The sequence below is a fragment of the Folsomia candida genome, unplaced genomic scaffold (assembly GCF_002217175.1).
Source record: "Folsomia candida strain VU population unplaced genomic scaffold, ASM221717v1 Fcan01_Sc044, whole genome shotgun sequence".
Lineage (NCBI taxonomy): Eukaryota > Metazoa > Arthropoda > Collembola > Entomobryomorpha > Isotomidae > Folsomia > Folsomia candida.
The window spans coordinates 517628-539728 of NW_019091236.1; the positions used below are offsets into that span (position 1 = coordinate 517628).

At 36.2% G+C, this 22101-nt stretch overlaps 4 protein-coding genes across 9 annotated transcripts; all 4 read right to left on the reverse strand.

Moving 5' to 3' along the window:
• Positions 1 to 782: 782 nt before the first annotated feature.
• On the reverse strand, positions 783 to 6210 carry LOC118433201 (probable E3 ubiquitin-protein ligase sinah). Of its 3 annotated transcripts, XM_035844889.1 has the most exons (7): positions 4611 to 6210; positions 4331 to 4528; positions 4158 to 4255; positions 3911 to 4059; positions 3427 to 3604; positions 1082 to 1471; positions 783 to 933 (listed from the first exon to the last, which is right to left on the reverse strand). In XM_035844889.1, the coding sequence occupies exons 2-6, from the start codon at positions 4526 to 4528 to the stop codon at positions 1357 to 1359; spliced, it is 738 nt and encodes a 245-aa protein (XP_035700782.1). In that variant the 5' UTR covers positions 4611 to 6210; the 3' UTR covers positions 783 to 933; positions 1082 to 1356. The 3 variants fall into 3 exon arrangements, with proteins under 3 accessions (XP_035700782.1, XP_035700784.1, XP_035700783.1); XM_035844891.1 differs by having other exon boundaries at positions 1082 to 1291; positions 4331 to 6210; XM_035844890.1 differs by having other exon boundaries at positions 1082 to 2988; positions 4331 to 6210.
• Positions 6211 to 6959: 749 nt separating this feature from the next.
• LOC118433200 lies at positions 6960 to 9301 on the reverse strand. The gene is made up of 4 exons (XM_035844885.1): positions 8856 to 9301; positions 8569 to 8756; positions 7869 to 8487; positions 6960 to 7801 (listed from the first exon to the last, which is right to left on the reverse strand). The coding sequence occupies exons 1-4, from the start codon at positions 8950 to 8952 to the stop codon at positions 7203 to 7205; spliced, it is 1503 nt and encodes a 500-aa protein (XP_035700778.1). The 5' UTR covers positions 8953 to 9301; the 3' UTR covers positions 6960 to 7202.
• Positions 9302 to 10109: 808 nt separating this feature from the next.
• On the reverse strand, positions 10110 to 15193 carry LOC110861700 (trypsin-1). 3 transcript variants are annotated; one of them, XM_022110823.2, is made up of 8 exons: positions 15044 to 15193; positions 14941 to 14986; positions 14332 to 14517; positions 13503 to 13666; positions 13132 to 13243; positions 12701 to 12864; positions 12537 to 12618; positions 10110 to 10267 (listed from the first exon to the last, which is right to left on the reverse strand). In XM_022110823.2, exons 1-8 carry the CDS (start codon positions 15104 to 15106, stop codon positions 10167 to 10169), a joined length of 918 nt encoding a protein of 305 aa, XP_021966515.1. In that variant the 5' UTR covers positions 15107 to 15193; the 3' UTR covers positions 10110 to 10166. The 3 variants fall into 3 exon arrangements, with proteins under 3 accessions (XP_021966515.1, XP_021966516.1, XP_035700779.1); XM_022110824.2 differs by having other exon boundaries at positions 15047 to 15169; XM_035844886.1 differs by lacking the exon at positions 10110 to 10267 and adding an exon at positions 12387 to 12431.
• A 160-nt stretch (positions 15194 to 15353) lies between these two features.
• Positions 15354 to 20073, reverse strand: LOC110861713. 2 transcript variants are annotated; one of them, XM_035844887.1, is made up of 8 exons: positions 19880 to 20073; positions 18771 to 19817; positions 18303 to 18688; positions 17799 to 18054; positions 17157 to 17363; positions 16450 to 16711; positions 15979 to 16122; positions 15354 to 15906 (listed from the first exon to the last, which is right to left on the reverse strand). In XM_035844887.1, the coding sequence occupies exons 3-6, from the start codon at positions 18383 to 18385 to the stop codon at positions 16469 to 16471; spliced, it is 789 nt and encodes a 262-aa protein (XP_035700780.1). In that variant the 5' UTR covers positions 18386 to 18688; positions 18771 to 19817; positions 19880 to 20073; the 3' UTR covers positions 15354 to 15906; positions 15979 to 16122; positions 16450 to 16468. The 2 variants fall into 2 exon arrangements, with proteins under 2 accessions (XP_035700780.1, XP_035700781.1); XM_035844888.1 differs by lacking the exons at positions 18771 to 19817; positions 19880 to 20073 and having other exon boundaries at positions 18303 to 18762.
• Between the last annotated feature and the right edge of the window lie 2028 nt (positions 20074 to 22101).

Genomic DNA, 22101 nt, shown 5'->3' on the forward strand with positions numbered 1-22101 from the left:
TACTCACGACCTGTCGTTTGAGTCCAGGGTACCCATTATGTTTTTTAGAATCTACTAGGACCCCAGATGAAGGATTAATTCATATTTCCGTGTAAAACTCATATTTGGCGCCAAATTCGACAAATTTGAATGTTTTATTTTTGAAACCGCCATAACTTTTGAAATCCTGGACGGATTTTCAAAATTTTTGGCAAAGGTCATGACAAGTAGTTCAACTTTCTTATCCCATAATTTTTTTTCCAAAATTATCGCTTTCAACTTTTCGCAAAATTTCGTAATTTTCTTAGAAATGGGAGTTCGTCGAAAAAATGCTAAAAATATTTCAAAAATTAAAAGTTTTTGATTTTTATTTTGTTCTCAAAATTTTCGACTTTTATGATCATTTTAAGCACATAACTTTGAAAATCCGACATAAACTGCGAAAGTTATGGGGGTTTGAAATAGGTCGAAAATTCAATCAAATCAAAATTTTTAAGTTAGGCGTCATGCCAAGGCGCCAAATATGACTTTTACACGGAAATAAGAATGAATCCTTCATCTGGGGTCCGAGTAGATTCTAAAAACATGCTGGGTACTCTGGACTCAAACGACAGGTCGTGAGTGTTCCTTGTCAGATAAGGTTACAATTTTGGAACGATGCAGTTCAAGTATGTATGTATGTAGATACAACCAGTGTTTCTTGGGACAGTTTGTGTGATGGTTGAAACTATTTGGGGTCAAACTTTTTGCCAATGTTGCTATTAATGCGAACTCGAAAATAAATACTCACTGCATTTTTCGTATTATGGTGCATAGTTTATGAATACATATTTATTTTATTAAGTATGTATGTATGTATATTCAAATATTTAAAGTCGGTAAGTAAACCGTACAAAACTTTTCAATTAAGTTTCGGCGATTAAAATTTAAAAAATCTCTTTATCCTTTGTCGACCTAAATGCAAAATCAGACAGATTTAAATATAAAACTTGAAATCCTTTAAGTATTCACTTTCACAAAATGATAAAAGGTCACATACAAATCTAAAATTTTAATTCACGTGTTATCCCAGTTTAAAAAATCTATGCAAACAACGACTTACCGAATATTACATATTATTTACGACCAGGTAAATTTTCTACACAATTCGGTACGTAGTTTCAAGACGAAGCTTAGATTCGCCCTCTTCTTGGACCGGAGTACCAAATTCTTTTGCCATTTTGGCCGGAATGATGACGTAGAATGCTGAATGTTCCATGTATTTTGGTCGGTCATGAAATGCAACAACTGGAATTGACCACGTGGCTACGACCTGTGAAATGTTTACGTTTATGATTTGCAGGCCCCGTTTTAGGTATAGGCGAGCTAGGCAACCGCCTAGGGCGCCAACTTGCTGGGGGGCGCCGGCAGGCGCCCGTATACACTAGATAAAAACGGGTTTTGAAATGTCAGAATTTGTCCTGGAAGAGGGCATTTAAGAGGCTTAACTCTTCTGAAATAAGTGAAAAAAAAACTTTATTTGTAAGTATTGGGCGTACTCACGACAACTTTTTATTTCGCAGCGCAACTCATTTTGCAAACTTATGAAGATCGAAATATTTCTGTTGTGAGGGGATTCGCAAAATACGACTTCGCAAATATCTCTAATTTCGCAAATCTAGTGAAAAATAGTAGTTTTGGCATTGTTTCCATGGATTTCTGTAACTTCCCTTACTGAAGATGGTGAGGATGAGTTTGCGAAATAATTTTGCGAAATAAGTACATGCCCAACTGCTGGGTTAACTTGCGAAAAAAATCCCATGGTTTTCCAGCAAAATTTTTGCGAAATCTCGCATATCTCGCAAGACTTCGCAAGTTATGTTGCTATGCTCAATTTGCGAGATATGCGAGATATGCGAAGGTTGATGTGAGTACGCTCATTGTTCACAAATTTGTGTTTGAAAATACTCCCAGTTTAATTTCTGCATACGGCAAATTCTTCGTTACACTTATTTACAATGTACAAGTGTGAGATGGTTACCTCCGATTTTGACTAGACCAATTTTAAATTATTCACAGTCAGAAATAAACTGGCTCGTACTTTTACGTTGGCTTTAATGCCCGGAAAGGAATTTGTGTACATTTTCATCCAAAATCTGGATTACAGATATTCAATGGTATCACTTTTCGAATTTAACCAGATCTGCAAAATTAGGATTTCCTGAAATTATAAAGCTTTATTTAAAGAGAACGTAAATGTAATGTAAAAAAAATAACGTTTTGCATCTTTGCCGATTAAAAAATTCTCGTAGCATGAAAGTCTTAAAGTTTAAAAGTATTTAAAAATGAATTTTTATAATCTCAGGTAATGAGCAAACAATGTGCTTAATTTTTGAAATAGTGTTTAAATTCGATTCGAAAATCCACATTTTGGCTGCAAATTTATTAAAAAGTTCCACCACATTCGAAAACACGCGCATTCTAAATAGAAAACGAAAATTATCTAAACTTATGTACTTTATGTATGCGTCCGCTTATTTCTAAGCATGCATATTTTTACAATTGTCCCGTCAAAATCCGGGATAACCACCTTACATCTCTCCGTTGGTGGTATGATTTTAATTTTTACTAAGCAAGTGAGAAATCTTTACGTGGTTTCTGTGCCATAGCAATATTCATTTATTTTCGTCAGGATTAAAAATTTGTAATTGAATTTATTGAAAAATTGCTGATTTGTGCAAATGAATGCACATTGCAATTTGTGTACGGTTATATTGTTTGACGTATTGCGGAGTAAAAATCTCCATGGAACGGAGACAGAAATACGAAATACAAAATACGTACTTTGGCCTTTACGTACGGAATACGAACGGAACGCTTTGAACTCATAGAGCGAGAAATTTTCCGTCCCACGAAAATTTTTCCTATGCAATAGTAAAAGTGCTTGCAAGCTCTGACGATGCGAGTACGTAGGGCCATGGGGGCGCCATTAAAGCTTTGCCTAGGGCGCCAAATTGTCTAGAACGGGGCCTGATGATTTGAAATCATTACGTCATTTCGATTCATAAACAAAATAACGGTTACTTATGAAGGTAATGGCGCCATGGGTCTTGCTCCGATTTTGACGTACCCACGATAATCATGCATGTCGCCTTAGGTAATTAATTAAGCACAGGATTTTTAATAATGCTAAATTTCAACGAAGTTATGGCGGAATCGGTGAGAAAGAAGTTGCATTTTTATCGTAAAATTTTTTTGTGGGAAGAACAAAAATGCAAATTTCGCATACGGATTCCATCATAAGTTCGTTTGGCGTTATGAAAAATCCTGATTTGAATCCATTAATTAATTAATTAATTAATTAATTAAAAATCTGAATCCAGTTATTAATTATGTACACATTTATTTATCTAAGGTTCCATAATTATCGTGGTTTCTTCAAAATCGGAGCGAGACCGCCTTGTTCACCTTCTTCTTCCCGCCTTCGTGTGTTCAAAGTCAAACATGTATTCCTCCGCGGTTTCCTTACTACCCAACACGGTCATCCAAAAGTAAACTGAAGCATCTTCACCAATATGGCTGAGTTGCAGAAACACTTTCCCATCCTTTTCAAGAATTCCGATTGGAAATAATGCTCCAGCTTCGTCTGAGCAGGGAAAGGTTAGTAATTAAAATTAATTTTCGGAGCGTTGGCGAATCCGATCCGTTGGGTTTGATCGGATTTTTTATCCGACGATTTAGTACAAAATAGATCGGATCGGATCCTGTGGTTATAGCAAATGGTCGAATAATCTCGGATAATCGGGTCTGCTCCGGATCGAATCCTTGTTACACATATTACAGATAAATTTGCGGTTTATCTCGGGTAATCCCATCAAATCGGATCGGATGACCAACCCTAACCGCCTCTTATCTCTTCAAATTAAAAGATACGCGACATTTATTTACTTACGGACAATATTCCCATCCGTCAACATCAACGTGAAATTTCTGGTGCCCCCGATACACTTGTGGCGATCTTGTAAATGCTTGGCGTAATCGGACATGGCGACCTCAGCTTTCCCACAGACTTCATTTTTAAACTCGGTGCAAATTATTTCGCTTAGTGATAAATAGTAAAATTCCATTAAGATTACACAAGTTTAAAATTCAATAACATCATTAATTCTAAATATGTATGTATTTGCTTATTAGCGTACCGGTAATAACAATTTTTGAGATGTGTTTTCATCTCAGCAGCAGCTACGATTTCTTTGCAACCCTCATTTTCGTTCCCACATGTCAATTTGAAGTCAAACTTTGCCGTCAAAAATCAGTTAGTTACGCAAGTTTACGTTGATAAGGTAAGAACTTTAAGTAATGGCAAACAAACCTGTCGAGAAAGTCGTTCCGCAAGGTCAGACATCTTCAAATCCGCCTGACACAGGCCACACTTTTTTACTTTTTCGACACAAATGCCGCAAATTATGTGACCATTGGCGCAGCTGTGGATTGGCGAGGCTGGCTCATCCAAACAAATCGTGCAGTTCAGAAAGTCCCCCAAATCTCGGGGAGCACGTGACTCTACCATCTGAAAGGGTAACGGTGTAGCTTACTTATTCTATGAATTTTGACAAACAATTTTACAAACGTACATGATGTTGATAACAAACCTGGAAACTTAAATTTTAAAATTGAATTGATTAACACGTATTCTTCAGGTGATCCTATCTAGTAACAAATACACCTCAGTCGGAATTTTATATCGAGACTTCAAACTTTTCCCAACATAATCAACACCGCGGGGTATTACACAATTTGTGAACAGCAATTTCTTGTAATTTTGAAAAAGATTGCTAAAAAAATATCAAATATTTCCACTGGGTATTAAACTTACTTATAATTATGTACTACTCGTTGAAAATCAGCTTTTGTGAAAGTATGCATATATCTATATGAAGGGTTTATCAGTGACTCAATACCAATAGTAAATCTAATCGCCGTTAAATATTTCAGCGAATCAATGACTGCGTTCTGACTTGTAATTATTGTTCTCAAGGTTGGACCGATATCTTTGTCGGCTAGGCACACCGACAAAGATATCGGTCCAACCTTGAGAACACTACTTGTAATCAACCACGTATGTAGTTGTGGGTGACGTTATCTATCTACATACCATTGGGCTTATCACTCATTCACATAACTCAGCAGATTTGTACCCGCATGTAATGGAAAGTACTATGCATGTGTGGCTGCCTGACTGTTTAATCAACTAACGAGGCATGGATATAACAACACAGAAAAGTCTGCACGACCTTAAGTCATCTTTGCCAGTCTGGTCGCATCTGTTACATGGAAGTTGAAGTGCGAAAACTTAATGATATCCCCTTACACGGCATTTAGGTACCATGAAAGTAGTCTTGTTCGAAGACAGTTTTACCCCAATCCTATCTGTTCTGTACCATGCCTAACGTGTGATTTGATAACGTTCTCAAAAGCTAACGAGGGAAACCTTTTTGGTGCCTTGAGCTCCCAGCATAACTACTACATACATTAGACGCAGTTTTTAATACCAGCCCAATGATGTGACAAAATTTCCGTGTTAAAATAACATTTCGTCACGTGGTGACGACTTTAATGACGCGCGGAACGGTCACGGTTGCCATGTTTTTAGTAATGCAGGTACCCTTTTCACACACGCTCATATATTAATCGAAGACACGGGCACCTAATTTAACTGGCTTTAGATTTACAATATCATTTATTTACTACTTACAGCTATTCAACATTATTTTTTCCTTTCGAGTTAAAATAACGTTCACACGCACTTCGAAATCTGGTACACTCACAGAAAAAACGACACCGAATTGACACCAAACCGGTGTCTATATATGACTCTACCGGTTTGGTGTCAAATTGACACAACGTGGTGGCAATTATGTTACACACCGTCGCGGTGTTAACTCAACATACCGTTGTAACAATGCCAACACCGCGAATGGATTAGAGTTTGTGCACAGATATGTTGCTTTGACAATGCTAGGTAACGATATATGGGCATTTTAATATATGCATGTCACCTCCCGGTGGCAAATTGTCCCCGGATTGTGACAGATGAACTATAACTTTTAGTAACAAACGTTTTACTTTTTATGCTCCCCCACCCACAAGGATCCATTTTAAACCTTGAAATAATTGATTCGCATTTTTTGCGAAATAACTCACTGTGCACTAGTACATACTATGGCGACTTGGAAGATAATGCTGATTTATAGATTTAGGGAGGCACTAAAATGGTAGAATGTGCTCGAATATGTACATACATATGCATGAAGAAGTTGTGAGTCTTAATTCTGATAGTAACACTAATGTACGCGCTGGTTGCTTAGCTTTTTCCAAAGTATAATGCATATGTAATTATTACAATTTATTGCGAATAACTTATCTCCGCTTCAATTCTCTGCATTCGTTCTATATTTCTACATTTAATCAGTGTTTAAAGTGGTATTTACCAAGTGGTATTTACCACTGGTAGAAACTAGTATTTACCGGTATTTACCACCTAACAAAAACCTTGTAGAGTGGTATAAAGTGGTATAATTTATACCTTATAAACCTATTTGGGGTATTGTGAGACAGGTTCTACCATATAAAGTTTCCTCAAATTTACAAAAACTAATTATTTTATTATTGCCAGATACTATAAACAACCTTAAAATAAATATGCATATTTAAGTAGCCGTCGGTATTCACAATAGTCGAAATAAATACCAGTTATGTACGTACATATATGTATGTACATATGTAGGCACATTTCCCTGTGCTTCCAGCGTATGTGCAGTACAAAAGTCACAAATTGTAATAATCACTATCACAGTATTAAGATGATGTAAACTTTCTTCTCTGCAGACTTGGGCAAGATAAACTTAGCTGTAGATAAAGATGGTAGATAAATATAAATTAGTCATTAAACTAGATAAAAATGGTAGATACAGATAGTGCAAATCAGCGAGATCAGATAAGTCAAAAGATAAAGATTTTTTATTTCAATTTATCTCAGATAGTCAAAAGATAAAGATAATCTATCCTTTGGATTAAATCCAGTCATTTAATTTTAATAGCATTGAGCGCTCAAAATTGTGGTCGGTAAGACATTTCCGTTTGGGGTCGAGGATCATGGTGCCGAAATTGAAGATTCTTTCCACTGGACCTGACGACGGTAGTGGAGTGTTAAATTTCACGAAAGTTGACTTGACGAAAGGAAATCAGTGTAACATTGCAAAATCCGTCTCAGTTGAAGCTAGATAATCGTTACATTGAGATTCTACCAGGTCTTCAATAGTTTTTCCAGTAGGTGATTGAACAGGAGAATAACCAAAGAAGTCGTCATCTGGTGATTTGTTGGCAGTTGGCATGACTGATACGGTACTCAAAGTTGGTATCGAGTTTCTATTACTTGACAAGGCAACACTCAGAACTGTTGTCTTGAAAACGCCTGTCATCTCTGAGAGTTTAGCTGCATTATTTTCCAACCAGCGCAATTTATGGTACGGGTGTGAAATTGTCGCAATCATGGCATCCTTTACATCCATTGAACACTCCAAAAATGCTTGGAAACGATTTTTAATTTGTATGAGAAGTATATTGGGGAGTCCATCGCAAAGGTTAGGTTTCTTTTGGGATATTTTCTCAAGCTGGGCGACTACGGAAAGCAAAGTCGGAATAACTTCGCCATAGAAGGTTCCATAATTTTGTCCACTCCCATTTTCTCCTTGAAGTCTATCCAAGGCTACGCAAACAGGCTTTGTACATTCCACGTATTCTATTAGGAAATCAATTTCATTCCGCGTAACAACGGGCGACCCTATGAAAAGACAAACTTGTATATGGCCCAGATGATCTAAATCTAGTCAGTATGTACATTATTTTACCTGCGGCAATGAATATTTGAGTGAGCTTATCTTCAAACTCAAGAAGCCTAATAATTGAATCATACAATGAGTTCCACCGTGTTGGGACTGGAGTAATAAGCCCCTTCCCACATATTGAATGGACTTGTTCAGCTTTAATTGTGGATCGAGATACGGCATTCCAAAGAGCTTGACACTTAGAGAAAGCTGAACGTTGAAGTTTGTTTTTTCGGTTTAAGACCACATCGCAGGAGCACACCAAGTTAAGCGTATGACTCCTGCATCGATGTAGCAGTGGGAGTATGCATATAGTAGGCTCTGGTTGTGGTGGAACTTCAGCCAATGTCAAAAATTCGACATCTTCATCGATATCTTCTAACAAGTCATCATCAGGATCCTGTCCCTCTTCTAGTTCCTCTCCACTTTCGCCGTCATCATTGGCAGGACGACAGTACATTCTAAAAGCTTTTACAAAGTTCGAACCGTTATCAGTTGTAGCTTTCACGATTTTTTCCATAGGGATTTTATATTCGTCAACGATTTCGTTAATCAATTTGGCGATCGTATCGAATGTATGAGAACCCCTGAAACGACGACATGCCAGAACGTCAGAATGTCTTTTCAATGTATGTTGGTCTATCTGTGAATTGAGACAGTAGATTTCGTGAGACGACTAGCCTTTTAAGAATTGTGTTTCTGTTTAGTTCTTTACAAAGCTTACCCAGTGCAGTGTGGAACCTAGAAAAGATCTGCTTTTGCCTTTGCATGTCCAAATGTTGGCAGTAATACCAAAATAAGCCACTCTTGTATATTTTTCGGTCATCGCCTTCTTCATATCTACGTATTGATCATTACATCTTCGTCCAAGTGTCCTTCGGCTCAATGGCATCCAGTCCCCTTGACTAGCACCTGCAAAATTCAACATTTGACAAATAAGATGACTTTAATTACTTATTATTATGACTGGACGGTCTAAGTGAGTGTGAATGCACTAATAATTTTGCATACCTGTGATAAGATCACGGTACCCAGATTCCTCTACAATGGAATAAGGATGTAGTCCTTTGACGACAAATTTTAATTGAAGCCGTTCAGAGTTTGACATGTTTGTTCGAGGCTTTTTAGGTAAAATCGAATCAATTGCAGGCTGGTCGTTCCCCCCACACCGCTTCCTTTGCTCCCTCCTTCGCTTGTCATCAACCTTACGTTCTTTGTTGTATTGATCAACTTGGTCCTTGTGATAACTCTGCGACGAAAAATCAAAACTATTTAGATACTAAAACTCAAAATATTTTGTCCAACTAAGTCAAAATTAGCTAACCTTTATGTGATCCAGAAAATTTCCAGTCGATTTAGTATTGCCCTTAACTTTTCTTGAACATGTTTTGCACTTAGCAGTTACCTTTTCACCTTCTTGCTGATCAACAGTGAAAAAACTACGCAATATGTATGGCAAAGTGTCATCTGCATGACCTTCATCAGGAGATGACATGTTGATTAATTAAGTAATTTATTTTGACAACCAGATTTAGGCTAGCAAAAACTAACAACGAACTGTATAAAAGTTGTAACGAGCAGATGATTTTTATTTTCCCTTCTCTTCTCCATAGTCGTTTTCGCTTGGAGAAGAGTGAGACAGAAATTTGATCTTCAGCTGACGGTAGGGAAAGATAAAGATAAAGATAAAGATTTTGGAGATTTTAGGAGGAGATAAAAGTAGAAGATAAGATACAATACATAGTGTAAGATAAGATATAGATAAAGATATCTTTATCTTTATCTTTATCTGATATCTTATGTAATATCTTGCCCACCTCTGCTTCTCTGTCAATTGACGGCTGACGCGCAGGGACATTAACATAAAAATTCAAAAGTGTTGCGTAAAAATCCCTAACAACAAACATACATTGCTGATGGTCAGAAAAATTTAGCCCTATAATAGTAGTATGGTTTAATTAAATAAGAGAAGAATGTAATGAAGATGAGAAATATTAAATACTACAAAGTATTTAAGATATTATTAAAAATATCATTTAATTTGACTTTCCCACACAGTAAATTGGCCAATCATGAGTTTTTACCACTTTTTACCATTTTACCACTTTTTACCACTTTTTACCACTGTGATGGTAAAAATCAAACCGGGTGGTACAATTTAAAACGCTGCATTTAATTAAATAAAGTTACAAACTAATTGTAAGTAATTGTGGAATTAATATATTCGTAATTACGGTATTTAAGCGAGCAATAGAACTTACGCCATTATCTCGTGTATGTAATAAATATTTTATTTCTTTGAAACGAAAACATGAAATTAAATTATGACGAGCAATAATCCGCGTCCACACTGTTTTCCACGATCCATTCTGGATATTTTGAAACGCGGGTGTAAACTCCAGGTGCGAATGGACGTGCACATCCTAAATATTTACAAGTGAAGAAATTAGTAACTAATTCCATAAATTCCCAAATTTGTTATGATAAAAGTATAGCATTTAAATGACATCTTCTTCAAATTCAAATTCAAAGAAACTAAACTAATGCAAATTAAATAATTTTTGAAAATATTTGACGGCGGGATACCCCTTCGGTCAAAATATCTCGTACGTTTGGATGAGAAAATCGTGAACAATCGCATATGTCAAAAAATTCGTATAGAATGCAAATAAAAACGGGCCTTTGATAATTGCAAAAAAATTGCTGAGCCTTACGACTAATTTGAAGCGCACCTGTTCACTTTAATTCATTTCACTGATCTTGATTATGAAGTATAGTGAATGAAAATGAATTTCCTGTCATTTGAATGAAAATGACTGAATAATTCCGTCATATCAGATGAATGACTATGAATAAAAGGATCTATAAAGTGGCGTATATGTTTCACGTCATCGTCTCCAAATCCGATTTTTTGATTATTTAAAATTTGTAATTGTAAATATTTAGTAGTGACAATTTCGCTCAGCTAATCAAAAAATCGGATTTGGAAGAGATGCCGTGAAGCATAAACGCGCCTTAACTTCTTTCATTTTTCACCTTGTGCTTAATACAAAGAGCAAAATGAGAAATGAAGTCAGATGAAGTTAAATAAAATGAATTTGAACGAAAATGACTGATTGTGAAGGAACATCGTAAGTCAGAAATCGGGATGAATGAGTTTGAATGAAAATTAAATTTTTTGAACAGGTATGATATGAAGAATGAAAAAAATTAATCTCAAATAAGTATATGAACACTTTTAGAAATCCAGTATTGAAATAATATTTACCATGCAGTATTAGTAAAGGGTGTTAATAAAGTCCGATCCCATTTTTCCTATAAAAAAGTGAAGGCTAGTATAAAAAAAACTACCCGTGATACTTACAAAAAATGTTCGACATATTTACCTTAGTATTTGGTCTTGTTACCATTTACTTTAACCATGCCCTCAACTCTTTGTTTAAGGCTCTGTGCTAATTTTTCCAATGTGTCTGTGGGAATCGAATTCCATACATCTTGAACTTTTTTTACTAGCTCTTCCCTCGTCCGGGGTTGTGGTTCTTTGTATACATTTTCCTTAAGTATGGACCACAGGTTCTCCAGGGGATTCAAATCTGGGCTGTTTCCGGGCCACACCCCCTTGCTCCAGACCGTTGAAACTTGCGTCTTGATGAGACTCAAACTCGCTTTTGCTGTATGGGCTGTAGCACCATCCTGCATGAAAACTATTTTTCTTTCATTCGGAAATATTTCCTTGTTCCCCATGCTATCGAAATAGATAGGTAATATTTTTTCCATATAATACTTTGCATTGACTGTTTGGCCTTTTGGTATGATATGTAGAGGAGTCACGCCACGTGCACAAAATCCACCCGCTACCATAACTTTAAGCCCGAATTTTGGGACTGCTCTTGATGGTACATCCGATTTGTTTTCTGTCCTGTAACGAACATTTTGTTGGTTCAATTTTGGATATAGCTCAATAATAGATTCGTCAGTCCAAAGGATGTGACTGCGCAATTCTTCACCAAGTCTTTTTTCACTCAAATGGCCACTTTTCTGAAGGAGTTCTCCAAATTTCAGACGGTCATCGATATTTTTTTGTGACATGAGAGGTTTTTTGGTTAGTTTGTAAGCTGTGTGACCCCACCTCGTAGACTTCACAAATTTTTGCACGGTCACATAGTTAATTTGCTTCTTCTTCTCTTTATAGCGTTTTGAGTCATTTAACTCCCTTGCACAATTACGTAATGAACTACCGGTTTTCTTGTAAAGTCTGTTTTTAATCATTCTCTTTGTGGTAGGTGACACCTTTCTGGGTCGCCCGGGTCGCTTTTTGTCGTGGACAAAATTTTTGTTCTTCCATTTCCAAACAGTTCTGCGGCTGCAGCCCAATTTTTGCACAATTTCTGCAGGTTTAAACCCCTGCTGATGCAATGTTTGTATCTTAACTCTAAGATGCTCATGACTTACACGTTTAGTTGTTCCTCCCATGGTAAAAATTTGAAATAAATAACTTCACTGGTTCAAAAGTTCCAGCTGAATTTGTAACAACCGCGCTCCAAAAAATTCATGGGATCGGACTTTATTAACACCCTTTATATGACTCTACGATTGATAATAATAAAATGCATTTCCCTTGGAGTTTACCAGATTAAGTAATATTTAGAAACTTCTGAACCACCCCTTATACATAAATAAATATGTTCTCACCAAATCCGAATGAGACCACTCCAACCAACAACTTCTGTCCATTTTCTCCCCTGTTCACGACTAGAGGCCCGCCCGAATCGCCCTGCATTCAAATTAATCAGACTTTCGCTGCATACAAAAATTGCAGAATTTTAATTATCCATTTATTTATATTTATTCCATACCTGACAACTATCCTTTCCGCCAGAACTTAGCTCCCCCGCGCAGATCTGGGTGTCTGTAATTTGTCCTAAATATAGCGTCCTCCAGTTGCAAACTTTATTCGGAATGATGGGCACCACTACTTTTTGCAGGGTAGAAGACACACTCCCACCCTGTTCGGTTGCACCTAATTATTAAAAATGGCACACAAAGCATGTAAAGTATTTAAGTAAAATGAATCAAAATAATTTATTTAAAAACTCTTAAAAAAGTGTCAAGCCTTTAAAAATTAAATGCATTCTGAATTAAATATGCACATATTAAATAAATTATACCAAATTCTGAGCAAACCTTGGGCTTAAATCAAGTTTACGTTAGTCGATTTAGTGTGCATTTATTTTTCAAAAGGGTACCCGTTTTTTAAGAGTGTAAATATGTACAACGTATTCCTTACCCCATCCCGCAACGATTGCCTTTTCATTATCATAACTTTCCGAACTATCGGCCGGAAGGCAGACTGGTCTAATCGTGTTCACAATGTCGACAGGTTGGGAAAGTTTCAGCAACTAAAGGAAGAATATATAGAAATCATTTTAAATTATTAAAAATTTCGAAAACTTAAAAAAATATATAATTAAATAAAAAAACCAGGTGTATGTAAATATGTTAAAAAAACTCAAACACGTGTCAAAATTTGGGCCAATAAAATCAAAAAATCATAGGATGTTAAAAAAACTCAAACACGTCAAACAATTCGGATCAAGAAATCATAAGTCAGAAGAAATGCTGATTTAAAAATTCTAAATAAATTGTACCAAAACTTACAGCGATATCGTTTTTAATCTTATTTCTGTCATATTCCGCATGCATGATAATTTCCTCAACGTCAATCCGCAACGTGCCCGTTAAGGTTTCATCCTCCACTCGGAAATCTTCCTCATTCAACCAAACCTGGATTTTCTCCGCTTTGAAGCCATCAACACAATGACCTAGATAATTAACAAATTCGTAGTCGTTAATATGTATAATTCGATGACAATTTAAACTCAAATTTGGAATCGTCCATACATTATATCATCAAAAAATAGGTAGATTGCTTTGGGCCGCCCTTCTAACTCGTGTTCGGCTTAAGATGAATTGGAATTGGAATAGGGAAATAGTGTTATAAAAAATCGGAATTTTTTGACCACGTAATATATGCACGTTCCATAATTGCGTACATATTTACTTGCAGTGACAACGTATCTCGTGTTGACCAGGGTCCCCCCACAATACGGGCCCTTAATTTGGGTCGCATTTGGGTATTCACGTCAATTTCGTAAAACTCGTGAAGTATCACATTTTCCCTTTCGCAAAAAAGGTTCACAAGACGGATTTCTCAAAAACTGCAAATTTGCGAAGGTAAATATTTTGCGAAAATTTGTAGGTATTCATCGAATGAATGCCCACAGTTCATATATTTACATACATATGTGTGCATTTATGTTTGGTATTTTACATGCAAAAATGTTAATTTTCGCATTCCGTGCAAAAAAACCGACCCACAATTTTAATTCTTGTTTGAGTGAAGGAGATTGATTATTTTGGCGTAAATACATATGCAACTCCGTTATTTTTCACTTCATAAAAACGACACAGAAAATCAATCACTCACGACACGACTGATTTCCCGTAATTATCGGCCCATTGACAACTTTAAGGCCGCCATCATTTTCATCGTCTGGTTCCAAATTTGGCGGGATGGTGGGGCCCCCTTCACCCGGAGAGGGGGTCGTTGGGTACTTGAAATCCGGATAATCGTCCTCCCCATCAAACTGAATTTCTTGTCCAAGTGTCGTGTCTATATATTTAGAAACAATATCGACTAATCTATTTATGTACCTATGTAAGTAAGTAATAATAAAGATTAATAAGGTTGACTAACGAAATCTTCGTACATATGTAAATGTCGCATGTGATGGATGCGAATTTTTTCACTTAAAATGCATACAGTCTTTTCACAACTCAATACTTCGTAAATTTCGCATCACCACCGTTGCTCTCGATACGAATATGTATGTATGTAACTCCAAATTCAATCGAAAATAAAATTCGGATTTTATAAAATTCAAAAGCCATGACATTATGCATTTAGATATTTTACGAAAATAATTTCGCAAGCTGTGTAACAAATTTAAGTGGCCAAGTTAATAAAACGAGGCTAACAAATCTCATGAATCTGCCCCCCCCCCCCAATGTCCTGTAATCCCCCGAGTTTTATTACCGTTTGGTGGCTCACTCGTGACAACAGGTTCTGATCTTTCTTCCACCTGAAATTAATAAATCTCAAATGCTGTAAAGAAAATGAGAAATTTTCATTTCCTCACCACCAACGGGGTAGCCAGACAAAGGCTAAAAGTCAGGGCTGAGAAGATGAAAAACTTCAACATTTTTAATTTGAAGTGACAAAATAATTTGAAATGACAACCTTCCCCGTTGCGATTTGAAATTCGACTGGCATAACTTGAAGTTAAAATAAATGTGTCATTGTCATCACACGCGTCAGGTACATGGATGCACACACATTTGAGATGTCAACTCATCACTGGTTGGTTTAGTCTATAAAACTTTGACACGGTTTAATCCACCAATTCTTTTTCCTTTAAACAAACAAATATGTACGTATGTAAATATGTATTGACCCAGATGTAATACATTTATTTATTAACTTTTTATCAAGGTCATGATAACCTTTTGCATGACAAATTTATTTATTAAAGAGAGTAAAGTGAGATCAGAGATCGAAATGATTTCACGTTTTAATTCACAACACACACACCTAAATACATAGTCAATTATGTATTTATGCATAATTAATGTGTAGAAAACAATCAAATTTCTGAGGGGAGTCCATAAATTGTATCTAAATGCCTTCGGCATTCAGATAATGTGTACTATTTTGGGTCGTACAATTTATGGACGGTCCATTAAATATTTATTTATCACATGCATTTTCTTTAGATTGCATAAAATACAGGAGAACATTTATGCACCAGTTTGGTGCAAATTTTAGAGATAAATTTGTACACAATTTTCACCTTTAAATACACGATTACTTACATTAATAAATATTTTAGACAGGAATTTTGGCGTATTCATATCGCAAATTCTGAATTCGGACGCTTAGAGTGCGAATATCATTTTCAATCGTGCTCCTCAACGCGAGGATGGCCTTTCTTCTTTCGACCGCCTAAGAAATTAAGAAGTAAATGTTTTTTAATTCAGAAATAAATTATAATAAACTTATGTAATTTGTGCTCACATAAACGCCCAGCTCGTCTTGTAACCGGTCAATATTTTTACCAAGTTGTACATGCAGTGGTGCAGTTAGCATTATAATTTGAGAATTTTCTTCCAGAAATTGATCCTTTTCCCAAATCAAGTGATCCATTTCGGGACTGATTTCCTATTAAGAGTAGGGCAGAAGTTTGGATGACAATTTATGCAAAAATGGAATTAAAATTTTATGAAAAATCCTCATTCTTCATATCATATGTAAATATGTACGAATCATTAATTAATCATAATTAACGGATTAATTGAGAAGCATCATTAATCCGAGAAAAAAAAATGTAATGACCTTTCGCTGCTTTACGACAATTCTATTTTTTTGGTTAACGGCAAGAAATTAGTCAAATATACAATTACATTTTTAAGCATGTGTTTTGTGCAAAATTACTCATGTGTCCTTAATTACTGGACAAAATGACTCGAAAACAGAGAAAATCCTTACCCCAAAATGGTCCGGAATTTTATCGAACAATTCTTCCAATTTGGCCAAAACTTGGACAATCTCTTGGCTTCAAGATGTGCTTCAGTAGTTCGAACGCTTCTCCATCGCTCGTGCCCGTCATGGGGATGAGATAGACGGCCTTCTCGGTCAAACTGGGGTGCATCATGAGGTCCATCACGTGCTTCGCCTTGAACCTCACGTCGTTCACGGATTCCCGAAAGTAGCCAATTCTCTTCCTCTCTTCCACAATTATTTTCGCGACCTGGCAGAAAACCCGGAGTAAAATTAGGGGTATTCACGTCGACTTGGTAAAAGCCTTGCAGCTTTTCCCACAACGATTCTAGTTCAAGCGGAAGCTTCACATTTTAAATAAGTGGGTTGAATTACAAATTATGTATGGTGTTTAATAGGGGCATTCACGTCAACTTTGTAAACCTTGCTTCGCTCGTAGCATAACCGAAAAATTACAATGTGTGCGACAAGTTTCGATGCAACAAAACCATCGAAATCCCTTATTTTTGGCGAAATATGGGGCACAAGAAGGCTTATCTGCGCAAACTCTGTATTTTTTCTCGTAAATTTATCGTGACGCCAATTTTAATTGCTCTCCATTATTAATGAATTTATGGAATAACGAATGAGTAATTGATTCATTCTGTACGAAATAAATGAATGTGAACAGGTAAAAGTTTCATAGAAGTATTTACCTTATCATACAATGCACCCATGTTATCCTCCATGTGAATTAATTCTTTTGTCGACGACTCGATAAAACTTGTCGGTCCTCCGGCAATGTGTTCCATCTTTTCATAACCGGCCGTCTGGCTTTTGAGTGAGGCCAGTTTATCCTGCATGGGGCGAATATGTTCCCCCAGAAACTTATCCAGCTCCCGAGTAGCAGAAAAATCTGCAAGCTGCACGCAGATAACATGGCAAAAATTTTTTTGCAAATGTATTTACATGTAAATATCATAGATAGTTGTAAATTTCATAAAATTATTTTAAAATTTCAGAACATGACGAGCTTAAAACCAGTTTCTGAAACGTTGGGGGTATTCACTAGTTATCTAAATTGTTAGTTCGCATGGCGACATGAGCCCAATAAAATTTACAATTTCGCAAGCAAATTTGCCATTTCTTTGCGAACTTGTTACCTTTGTTTATTTTGCAAACGTTCTTCACTGATAATGCTAATGAATACCCACCACAATACCTGAAACAAATCCTACGTATCCCGCAACAAATCTGAGCTAATTGCAATATGTAAAATTATTCTAAATCGTTATCTTAAAATAAATTTCCGCAACACATAAATTTCAAAATATCGCGAAACATTTTACGCGACTCACCTCTTTCTCAAAGCGTATCACATCCTTCGCATTGGCCACGATCAGCCTCAACAACTCGGCAGTTGTTCTATAATCATCCGAGAAGTCGGGAACATTGTCGGGAAACGTTTCTAATTCGAACTGCTTGATGAGAAACGTTTTATACATGGCAATTCCAATTATCATCGTGACTAGAGCGAGACAAGATAACCCAATCTTTTTCACAGCACCGAACGTAGCCTTATCATCTCGTCCATTTCTTTTGCGGCCTTTCCGTCTGAAAATGTTTAGTCATTTCAAAATAAATATGGTACATTGAATCAATTCACGCAGGCCTTGGTAATCTTGCAACATCCGTGAATTCTGTAAACTTGTTACAACCTGTTACAAATATTTCGGGGGAAATTAACCCCCAAATTTTTGTAAATTAAAGTCTATGCATTTACAAAATTATATTAAACGACTTTACAAAGTTACCAATGACCGCGTGAATTACGCACATTAATTATTACCCTAATTACGTACTTAATTTGGACGACATGCTCACGCTCGTTCGTCTCCGTGTCGGATTTGTTTGGTGGATTATTCCTCCTTCTCGGATTTGTCATTTTATTTGACAAACTTATTTAATTTTCATTCGAGTCTTGGTTGAATTTTAAACGTCAAAACGAAGTTTCAATGCAAATCAGTCGAAACTTTCGAAGGAGGAATGTGATTAGATAACACTTTTTCGTCAAAAATATTGTTATATTTTAATTTTTCAGATTTACCGAGATATTTTAGAAATAGCGAGAAATTTTAAAAAGAAGATAAAAAATAGTTAAATTGTACAGTAGAAAGTTTAATTATTAAGTCGTCCAATGAAAAGAATGATCACATCTCAGTTTTCTTCGACGTTTCTATATCCCAAACTTTAAAATTTATTTAATTATTAGTTAATTAACTTATTTATGTACTATTTACGGTTGTAAAGTCATATATTGTTCTGCTTACCTTTTAACCCGTGTGGGGTATCCTTTACATGAATTTAGTCAACCATTTGCGGCGTACATACATATTTGGTTTATTATTGCCCCGATATGGTTAGATTTTATATAAGTTTTATATAACCGAATTTAATTAATAGATACTCAAAAGATTGAATGAGCAATATGCGCAACATGTGATTCGAGAATGAAATACAAATTCCATGTGAGTGCACCACTTTCCCACTGCTGTCATCATCTCCATGACAACCAGACTGATTTGGGCAGCCTGCAACCCGGTCCCAACATGATGCCTCTCATAAAAAATCTTCTCGTGCACAAAATTGTATGTGACTAATTACTGATTCATTGCATCATTGCATCGTACCATTATGAAGTGTTATGTAGCTTACATAATGTTGATAATTGAAAAATAACAAAAGAAAAATCAAAATTAATGAATGGTCGGAACGACCCATAGGTCAATATATTTGGCAACTTTGTGCCAAAAAAGAAAGAAAGTGCTTTATCTGCGAATATTTGTCGCAGCAAATAATCAAAGTACCTTCATATGTGAAAATAATTAGTTTTTTTTCTCTTCGAATATACCTTAGACTATGATAAATAAAATTTTTCCATGTTAGTTTTAACTAATTACACATTTTGTAGCAAATTTATTTCTATTTTCACCCTGGAAGAAAAAAGACCCTTCCAAACTTGTAAAATTTGTTAACGATTTATCAAAGCAATGCAACCTTCACCCTGAAAAAAACCTGTGAACATGAACTGGTATCAAAATTGTCATAAAAATGTGTCCAAGTAGGGCAGATTGAGGCACAAAATCTAAATTCAAAGCCTGTATTGTATGAAAAATGACTTTAACAGGAGGACGTGTCACAGGAAGATGCGCCAAAGGAACACGTGTCACCGGAGGACGTGACACTGGATGACGTACCAGAGTTATCTTGAGCAAATACGACAGGACTAAAAAACGTAGTTGGTTTCTTTGGACCGACTGGTCTCGAAGGCCTGTTGGCCTGTCGAACACCTTCGTCAAGACTTCGCCACAGTGCGACTAAAATGAAATTTGAGTGAGTTTTAAAATTTAATCAACATCTTTGGGAAGATGTGTCGTACCTGCAACAAACACTAATAACCTGATGGCGAGAAAGACCAGCAGCAGTAAAATGTCTATACTGTCCATTTTAAGTTTCTGATAATTTTTAGATCTAATTCTTCCCTTTACTGTTCTCTATAAATGAGGCAAAATATTGGAAAAAGGTGATGTTCCAACTTAAACTTGTCGTTTAAACGTCTCTCCAACAACATGTGTCATTTGCATAATTCGTGCAAGCTTTATGGATTTATGTATTTATGTATATGTGTACAAATGAACATATGGCTATTCAGACGAATATTATTGACACAAGGTGCATGAACTAACTAACTACGTATTTCAATAATTTACATAAATCCCATGACAACTTGTATCCAGTCATACATAGTGTTCCCAGAAGTGACACACAGTCATGTTAAAATATGGTCATTATTAAAATAGCAACGACATAATACATGGTCTTCATTAATGTGAAATCAAAACAAAGAATACAAGGTTGGACTGAGCTTTTTTGAACTTCCCGGATCGCTCTCTCACATGACTTGCACAAGTCTCACTCTCCCCACTTTGTCTCCTCTCTTCCCATGCAAAATGCAAAACATGATATTCCTATTTCATGCATTTCATGAATCAAGGGGATGATATCTCGATGATATGCATGATGACATGCCATCACTTTATCGTGGGGATAAACTTTAATAATGATTTTAACTTATCGAGGGACTATGCACGAATAATGAAGTCACTTATCAAGGGACTGTGCATAATAATGGCATGCACTTATCACGGGACTGTGCATAAAGTGTGTCATTATACTTATCAAGGGGATTGCATAAAGTGTGTCATTTTACTTATCACGGGGACTGTGCATAAAGTGTGTCATTATACTTATCAAGGGGATTGCATAAAGTGTGTCATTTTACTTATCACGGGGACTGTGCATAAAGTGTGTCATTATACTTATCACGGGGATTGCATAAAGTGTGTCATTATACTTATCACGGGGACTGTGCATAAAGTGTGTCATTATACTTATCACGGGGATTGCATAAAGTGTGTCATTATACTTATCACGGGGACTGTGCATAAAGTGTGTCATTATACTTATCAAGGGGACTGCATAAAGTGTGTCATTTTACTTATCACGGGGACTGTGCATAAAGTGTGTCATTTTACTTATCACGGGGACTGTGCATAAAGTGTGTCATTATACTTATCACGGGGACTGTGCATAAAGTGTGTCATTATACTTATCACGGGACTGTGCATAAAGTGTGTCATTTTACTTATCACGGGGATTGCATAAAGTGTGTCATTTTACTTATCACGGGGACTGTGCATAAAGTGTGTCATTATACTTATCAAGGGGATTGCATAAAGTGTGTCATTTTACTTATCACGGGGACTGTGCATAAAGTGTGTCATTATACTTATCACGGGGATTGCATAAAGTGTGTCATTATACTTATCACGGGGACTGTGCATAAAGTGTGTCATTATACTTATCACGGGGATTGCATAAAGTGTGTCATTATACTTATCACGGGGACTGTGCATAAAGTGTGTCATTATACTTATCAAGGGGACTGCATAAAGTGTGTCATTTTACTTATCACGGGGACTGTGCATAAAGTGTGTCATTTTACTTATCACGGGGACTGTGCATAAAGTGTGTCATTATACTTATCACGGGGACTGTGCATAAAGTGTGTCATTATACTTATCACGGGACTGTGCATAAAGTGTGTCATTTTACTTATCACGGGGATTGCATAAAGTGTGTCATTTTACTTATCACGGGGACTGTGCATAAAGTGTGTCATTATACTTATCACGGGGACTGTGCATAAAGTGTGTCATTATACTTATCACGGGACTGTGCATAAAGTGTGTCATTATACTTATCACGGGGATTGCATAAAGTGTGTCATTTTACTTATCACGGGGACTGTGCATAAAGTGTGTCATTATACTTATCAAGGGGATTGCATAAAGTGTGTCATTTTACTTATCACGGGGACTGTGCATAAAGTGTGTCATTTTACTTATCACGGGGACTGTGCATAAAGTGTGTCATTATACTTATCAAGGGGATTGCATAAAGTGTGTCATTTTACTTATCACGGGGACTGTGCATAAAGTGTGTCATTTTACTTATCACGGGGACTGTGCATAAAGTGTGTCATTATACTTATCACGGGGACTGTGCATAAAGTGTGTCATTATACTTATCACGGGACTG